This window comes from Leptonychotes weddellii, chromosome 7 (genome assembly GCF_054177405.1).
Source record: "Leptonychotes weddellii isolate Sample4059 chromosome 7, ASM5417740v2, whole genome shotgun sequence".
In the NCBI taxonomy this organism is placed as follows: Eukaryota; Metazoa; Chordata; class Mammalia; order Carnivora; family Phocidae; genus Leptonychotes; species Leptonychotes weddellii.
In genome coordinates, this window is record NC_138375.1 from 38,339,957 (window position 1) to 38,348,317 (window position 8,361).

Consider the following 8,361-nt stretch of genomic DNA (forward strand, 5'->3'; position numbering starts at 1 on the left):
CTATCTTTTTGTGCCATTCAAAGCAACCTTCTGTTTCAGTGCTGCATTATGGTATATAATCTCTTCAAGTTACTTAAAAAAAATAAAAAGATTATTTATTTGAGAAAGAGAGAGAGCGCAGAGGGGAGGGGCAGAGTGAGAGGGAGAGTTTTAAGAGTTTTAAGCGGACTCTGAGCTGAGTGAGGAACCCCATACGGGGTTCAATCTCATGACCCTGAGATCACAACCTGAGCCAAAACCAAGAGTCGGATGCTTAACTGACTGCACCGCCCAGGCGCCCCTCTTTAACTTTATATGGCAATTAAATTCAATGTGGGTACAACCAATAGTGCACATAACTCAACTGAAGTCCTAACAATATCAGTGGTCATGGCCAAGTTCATACGTAAACAGGCAATAATAGTTACATCATAACTGCCATCTGGCTGACAGCAATCATACAGTGTCATTGATTCTATTCCAGAAATGTCAAAAAGGGGGCGCCTGGGTGGCTCAGTCGTTGGGCGTCTGCCTTCGGCTCAGGTCATGATCCCAGGGTCCTGGGATCAAGCCCCGCATCGGGCTCATCGGGCTCCCTGCTCGGCGGGAAGCCTGCTTCTCCCTCTCCCACTCCTCCTGCTTGTGCTCTCTCTCTCGCTGTGTCTCTCTCTGTCAAATAAATAAATAAAATCTTTAAAAAAAAAGTGTCAAAAAGTAGAAAATGATGCATCTTAGAATCAATGAAATGTGATAAGATTTCTTTCTTTCCGGCCGGCCATCTTTGTCATTTAATTGGAACATTTAGTTGATTTACATTTAAAGTAATTATCAGTATATTTCGGTTTAAGTATTACCTTAATGTGCACTTTTTATTTTTTCTACCTGCTCTATGTTCTCTCTAAACCTTACTTTGTCTTCTTTTGGTTTGATTAACCATTTATTTAGTATTCGTACAGATGGCGTATACTTTGGCAGTCATTTAGGATAGCTGCGAATATTCTGGCTCTCACTCCTGGCACATGAGAGGGTTGCATTCTCTGTCCACTTGAGGTTGGGTGCGGCCATACACTAACTCTGGCCAGTGAAACGTGAGAAGTGAAGCGCGCCACCTCCGGAGGGATGTTTAAGAGCCAGTGTGTGTTTGGTTGTGTTCTCGCTTTCCCTCTGGCAAGTTAGTCAACCCCGCAAGGTTCAAAATGGTGGCTGCTCCACCAGCTGTGGTCCCTGCCTGGCTACCGTCCATGCAGGATACTGCAGCCACACCCACCAACCAGCGATTTGCAGGCAGTGGGATGATAAATAAGTTTTTACTGTTTATACCACTAAGGTCTTAAGGTTTTGTTACCATAATGTAGCCTGGCCTGCTTTGGCCGATACAAAAATTGCTCTCAGAAACAGGGTGCTGCCATAACAAAGAACCTAAAATAGGTGACACAGCTTCGGGACTGTGTGGAAGGTAGCAAAGTGAGTGTGTGTTATCAGAAGCTAGAAGGATATGATGCTTGATAAACAGTGGTAAAACACTGGAAAACTGTGACCTGTGATAACCAGTAACAACAGATAAAGAGTTTAACAAACTTATATCTCTAGAAAAGAAGTTAGAATGGTTAAAGAGTATGCATTTGACAAGGTTAAAAAAAAAAAAACCACGGGTGCCTCAGTGGCTCAGTTGGTTAAGCGTCTGACGCTTGATCTCAGCTCAGGTCTTGATCTCAGGGTCATGAGTTCAAGCCCGGCGTTGAGCTCCATGCTGGGTGTGGAGCCTACTTAAAAAAGAAAGAAAGGAAGGAAGGGAGAGAGGGAAGGAGGGAGGGAGGGATAAGCTTAGACAAGAATCAGTTCTCATGCAAACAGGAATGAACAGAGAGAACCCAGAAACTAAGGACCTTGAAGCAACTTCTCAGCCCCAACCAGTTACAGATAAACCTATGAACTGGATTGTCTGTGTGACAGGATTATCATCCTTCAGTCCAGTGATGACCAAGATCAACTCCCACTGTGGCCTCTCATACCCACTGTTTAAAGATTAAGGTGACCGAAGGTAAATCCCAGAGTCTGATTTTGGCCTGGAGGTGTCTGCAAGTCAGTTCAGAAAGTGAGCCGGTTTCAAGGCAGAACTGTGAGTGTCCTGTTAGCACAGAGAAGTTTTCAAATAGATAGCAAGGCAGCTAGTTTCTGACAGTGATCTACGGACTGAAAAAAGTACAAAAAAGTACAAGCTTCTACTAAAGAAGGTTCTTGACTGTTAGAATCTTAAAATGGCCTTGGAGTCCTTACCACGTACAGGGAGGTGGAAGCCTTGCCCTCTGGGAATTCTTTCCTTTCCATCCTCCATGGTCCGTTAAGAAGAGGACAACAGAGAATGAGCTTTCCTTGCACCAGCTTCTTGCCTTTGCCTCACCTCCCTGGCTGGGCCCCAGATGTGCCTCCACAGGAAACCACTGGAAAGCCCTAATCAGATCCCACCGTCTCGTTCTGTAGACGGGGAACTGAGGCCTGAGACCGGAACTCCCAGGAGCTGACTCAACAACATGCAGCGTCTTTTCCCAACTCGTATGGTCTTTCTACTCTTCCACACTGTCTCCTTACTGCTCTTCCTGTCTCTGACCAAGTGTGTGGCCCTCTTGGGTTTGCTTAGTGTTGATCTTGGAATGAGTATCAATGGACATCCATAACATGCTTACCATTCTACCTGTTTTGAGGAGAAACTTACGGGATTACTTTGATGTCTTCTTTGCCATGTAGGATGTAGTCAATGACCTTGTAAAAGTTGATTTCCTAGAGAAAAGAGATAAAGAAATCTATAACATGAGAGCCAGAGACAGAACTTCAGCACAAGGGTGTCCATGAGACAGGGCTTGTTCTTTACTGAGTACCCTGTGGTTTTCCAGAAACACCAGCCTGGCCCTCTCAGGGCGTGTCCCGGCTGCCTCTGGAGCTCACTGTCCTCAGCTGACTCGTGATTCAGCGTGCTTAACCTTCAAACCAGCCCACCGTGGCCAGGCAGGGGCTGGGATCTGGGAAAGAGGGATAGGAAGTGTTCCAAGGGGAGCTGGGGGTTAAGCACAAGGAGAAAGAGAGAAAGACTGCTTTCTGGAGTCCAGGGAGAGAGGGAGGTGGAAAGGATACTCCTGTCCATTTAGAGTTGTGGTCAACTCAGCCATCCCTGCAGAGCTCAGCTCCATCATTCCAGCCCCCCTTTCTCCTTGACTCCCATCACTCAGCTGCTCTCTTTGCTGTGTCAGCTCTTCCAGACTTGTCCTTCCAAACTTACTTCATGCCCCCCAACCCACTTTCCACCTCTTCCATCCTTCCCACCTCCTTGCACCATCAAAACTCCCATCCTCTAAAGTAGATCTGTTCAGTTACATGACTTCCTAAGGTGAAGTGGGATATTGGCAGTGGGATACTGGATATTCCCCTAACTCTCCAGGGAAAATTCTATCACCTTATTAGATCATCTGAACACCCAGCTGCGATGGGCAGGTTAAAAACCATTTTACAAATGGGAAAAATGAAACCCAGAGAGAGGAAGAAAGGGACTCATTTTATAGTAGACAGTGAGTCAGGACAGGAGTGAAACCCTTGACTCTTACTCTCAGGGCTCTTTCTGTGACACCACTTAAGGTTAACCTTATGTTAACCTAAGATAGTGTTTTACTCTCTGCATCACTCTCACCCTGAACAGGGCTATTCAAAGCATGGACCCTGGACTGGGACTATCATTTGGTACCATTCCATGACGAGATAAAAACAGAAATTGAGAGTCAGTGTTTAGAAATTTGTATATAGCCGTTTGACTGAGTTAAGTTAGGTCTGTTGAGACTAATAAAAAAAGAGGAGGGGATTTACGATTTGCATGTCTTTGAAATTTTTAATTTTTCTGGTTATATAGTGTGATCCCATTTTGAAAAGTATCAGTCCAAAGTGGATTGGAAATTAAAAAAAACAAACCAACAAAGCTGTTCCTTGAGTGCAGTATTTTGAGAAGTACTGCTCTAGAGATGTAAATGTAGATACCTGAACCCCATCTGGTCTCCTGACTCACAACCTCCACAAAGAGAAACTCCTGATTCAGTCAGAGGTGTCTGAATGTCCATTTGGTTGCAGGTGATCACGACTTTCTTCAAGTTCCAGGGGCTCTGCTCCTTCTGACTAGCAGCCACTAAGACTCATGCTCTAGTCTTGGTTTTACTGTGTGCACTCCTGGGGGCTCAGTTTCCCCAGCTGGAAAACCGGTGGTATGTGTTTGTTTGAGCTGCCCTAATGGGGCAGAGCTGGGCACATGGAGATCCTGTGTCTCTCTTTGTTCTCTCTCACTCCCTTTCCTGTCCTACCTTCCTCGTTAGTCTGGCCAAGGCAAGCACTGTGGACGTGGAGGGGTCCAAAGACAATCAGAAAAGAGATAATACCCAAACTAGATAATCCCCAGCTGCGATTCTAAGATTGTGGTTGAATGATTAGCCATATCCCTCGTGGATTAAAATGCATATCTCCTTTGACGCGGCGATTCCATGTGTGGTCATGAATCCTAGAGACACACTTCTAAATGTGGGTAAAATCATCCTTTGGCCCAGCCAGGGGTCTCAGCCAGACTGCTTTCAGAAGTCTGGAGCCACTGTAATGCTGTCATCAGGAGGGTGGCCGCCCAGCGCCTGCATCCAGTGGATACTCTGCATGTCTCCAGAACAATGTAGCTGTATCTGTGCTGAGAGAGGAAGGGGCCGAAGTCTCGTCAAGCTGGGAAAGTCAGGCACAAACCAGAAGCATCCCATTTGTTGGGGGTGATGCTGGTGGTGGAATTCTAGGAATATCTGGGCATCTGTAGATGTTCCTGGAAGGACAGACTGCTCCCACTGGCTGCCTCAGGGGAGGCTGGACTTCCATGGTCTATCCTTTTGTACAGTGTGAGCTTTTCACAGGCTCATGTATCGCCTTTTCAGTAAATGTAAACAAATCGTGCTGCGGACATATTTGAAAGGGAAGTTGTATCCTGTAGGCAGTTCCTGAAAGCAAAGGTGGCGGTCGGCGTTGTCGGCAGGGACCTGGTAGAGCTGAGTGGCCCTCTGTGGGGCAAGGGAGGCCGGCTTCTCTGACCTTCTCCGCCCTCCTCGGGTCTTTGTTTTAGCTCATCTGTCCTCGGCTCTGGGCTGCTCCCTGAGACCAGCTGCTGGCTCCCTGGGCCGCCCCCCCCCGCCCCCCCTCGCCAGGCTTCCACCTCCAGGGGTCTCTATGAGACTCCTTCAGAAAGGTTAGAAATGGATTTTTGTCTTCTTTCTGAAGCCCACAGGAGAATCAGTTTACTTTCACAGAAAGCAACAAAAAAATCAGTGTACTTTAGGTAAATAGGGCTTTTCCATACACTGCAGCTCAGCCCAGTTGACTTCAAGGCCATATTCATGTTAAGAATTTACCAGCCTTTGGAAAGTCAAAACTGAGCCATCAATGAGCTCCTTTGTTACCTTCCACCTGAGCAGCTGAGACTACAACACAAGGGGCTTTGAAAGAGCCAAAAACAACAGCCATAGCAAAATTATCCTGCAGAGAAATATACCAGTTTTTAAACGAGTACTGTTTTTTGGTTTTTTTCCACAAAGCCTAATCAGCCTGTGTAACCTTTTAATAATGAAAACACACACATGTACAACGTTTTACTTTTTTTTTTTTTTTTTTTTTAAAGATTTTATTTATTTGACAGAGACACAGCGAGAGAGGGAACACAAGCAGGGGGAGTGGGAGAGGGAGAAGCAGGCCTTCCGCTGAGCAGGGAGCCCGATGCGGGGCTCGATGCCAGGACCCTGGGATCATGACCTGAGCCGAAGCAGACGCTTAACGACTGAGCCACCCAGGCGCCCCCAACGTTTTACTTTTTAAAAGGAGATGAGGGGCGCCTGGGTGGCTCAGTCGTTAAGCGTCTGCCTTCGGCTCAGGTCATGGTCCCAGGGTCCTGGGATCGAGCCCCGCATCGGGCTCCCTGCTCCGCGGGAGGCCTGCTTCTCCCTCTCCCACTCCCCCTGCTTCTGTTCCCTCTCTCGCTGTGTCTCTCTCTGTCAAATAAATAAATTAAAAAAATAAATAAATAAAAGGAGATGAAGTGAGGTGTAGCTGCTGTTGGTGATCTTTAGACTCACGATTTGGAGAGGCTAATTGGTCAAAGTCCAGACCAAAGCTGTATTTCTCACGTGAATGTGGCACTTAAAGTGTGAGGCTGTTAGAAGGCCAGAGGGAATGCTAAAAAGCAGGACTGTAATGAGTTACCGGAAAGAAAAGCATCCTGTATTTAAATTTGTGCAAATGAATTGACCCCTCATAACCTCAATCTCCTCAACCGTGAAATGGAAATCATGAGGATACTTCCTTTATGAACCTGTTGAGAAGAGTAAATAACATAGTCCAGGTAAAGTGCCAGCAGATAATGAGATTCAACGGTGGAAGCCATGATGATTGTTTGCCTATTACGTGTCAGCGTGTGGTTTGTTACAGCTACCATGGCCTGGCCAGGCCATCTTGATTATCCAGGCATTACAGATGAGGAAGGTGAGGTTAAGAGAGGTTGTCCAAGGCCACGTAATTGGCTGGCTTGCTCTTTCTAAGCCCAGTCTTTCTAAAAGATCCACTTTGGGCCAATCCTGTCATGCTGGGTCTGGGCCCCAGCTCAAGCCTATGTGTGTCTCCTCCCTAGCTGTGTCCTAGACTTAGAACTGACCTTGGAGATGAGTTCAGTGACAGATAGATGAGAAAATCGAGTTCACCCCACAGGTTAGCAACCAACCCAAACCAAAGTCCTTTGCCCTCTGGCCTTCGCCATCACAACCTAATGCCTCATACTGTTGCAAGGACAGAACCCTTGCTACCTGAGATGTAGAAAGGTTTCTGGAAAGGACAGTCTTAACCATAAGTGCGCTAGTCACCTTGGGGAAACCGATCAAATGGTGGGCAGCATTTCCTGGACTGGCGCTCAGTAAGAAAATGTTCCATTCAGCTCCATCTTGAAGAGCCGGATAATTCAGAGCCCAGCATTTCTCTGGCCATCCTGGAGTTGGAGATGACCTCTGACCTCAGGGCTTCGCTCAGAGAGCTGAATATTAAAAGCAGCCTAGGAAGTTGAAGTTAACTGAAGTCGGTGGTGTCTGAAACCAATGGTGACCTCTATTCCAGTTCTTCTCCTTCTGCATTTCCAGAAGATACAGACCCAGCTCTTCCATGAATTGGAGAGAAAGCTCCGTGAGAACACATCAATCAGACCAACACGAAAAGCCGTGCTTAAAGAGAAAAGCATCCCCGAGTTGCTTTCCAACAGTAGCACGTGATGCAGTGCTTGAAGACTCGGTCTTCCCAAATGAAATCATGGAATTGTGGGGGTGGAACAGTAGTTTGAAGCAGAACAAGAGCAGGTTAAAAAGTTACTTTGGATAAAGCACAGCAGATGATGTAGATTTCCAGAGTGAACTCTTTCTGGTGTGTTCATGAAGCTCACAGGCAAGGGTGTTAATTTTGAATTCTTGGAGTTTGAATTAAGACTAAATAAACTCTATCATACACACATATTCACCCACAGGAGCATGCACGCACACATTAATTTGGGGTAGGGTTAGGGTTGGCTGGGTGGAATGAGGCCTCCTAGCAGAAATTGACACACAATTTCAGACAGGCTAAAAGATCTTGTGGGGCAAGCACAAGACTGAAATTCAATTCTGGGCATGACTCTGCTGCTTACTTGTCCTATGTGGCCTCAGCTACGGTCATTCAGTCATTCTGCAGGTTCCCTAGGCTGTTTGAGTGACAGATCTGATTACCCCACCTCATCTTTTCCTCCCCACAGATATCATTTCAGCTTCTCTAAGGTGTCGATGCCTCATCTTTTAAAATAAAGCAATGGGGGGCGCCTGGGTGGCTCAGTCGGTTAAGTGTCTGCCTTTGGTTCAGGTCAGATCTCAGGATCCTGGGATGGAGCCCGCTGAGTCAGTGGGGAGTCTGCTTCTCACTCTGCCCCTCCCCCCACTCATGTTTTTTTTTCCTCTCTCTCTCTCTCAAATAAATGAATAAAAATTTTTAAGAATAAAATCTTTTTTTTTTAAAGGTTTTATTTATTTATTTGACAGAGAGAGACACAGCGAGAGAGGGAACACAAGCAGGGGGAGTGGGAGAGGGAGAAGCAGACTTCCCGCCGAGCAGGGAGCCCGATGCGGGGCTCGATCCCAGGACTCTGGGATCATGACCTGAGCTGAAGGCAGACGCTTAACGACTGAGCCACCCAGGCACCCCAAGAATAAAATCTTAAAAAAATAAAATAAAGCAATGCTATGAAAGCAGAGGTCACAAACTCTAGTGCCTGGAGAGATCTGATAGAACCATAAGTGAAAGCGGGGGCTGGGGGCAGGG

At 46.6% G+C, this 8,361-nt stretch overlaps 1 protein-coding gene across 1 annotated transcript in view; it reads right to left on the bottom strand.

Annotated features, from left to right (window-relative positions):
- PDE6A (phosphodiesterase 6A) overlaps nt 1-8,361 on the bottom strand; it is a 57,480-nt gene that overhangs the window by 34,075 nt on the left and 15,044 nt on the right. Inside the window, exon 6 of the mRNA XM_081826172.1 lies at nt 2,693-2,757. Coding sequence (XP_081682298.1) covers nt 2,693-2,757 — 65 coding nt within the window. The remainder of the gene's footprint in view (nt 1-2,692; nt 2,758-8,361) is intronic.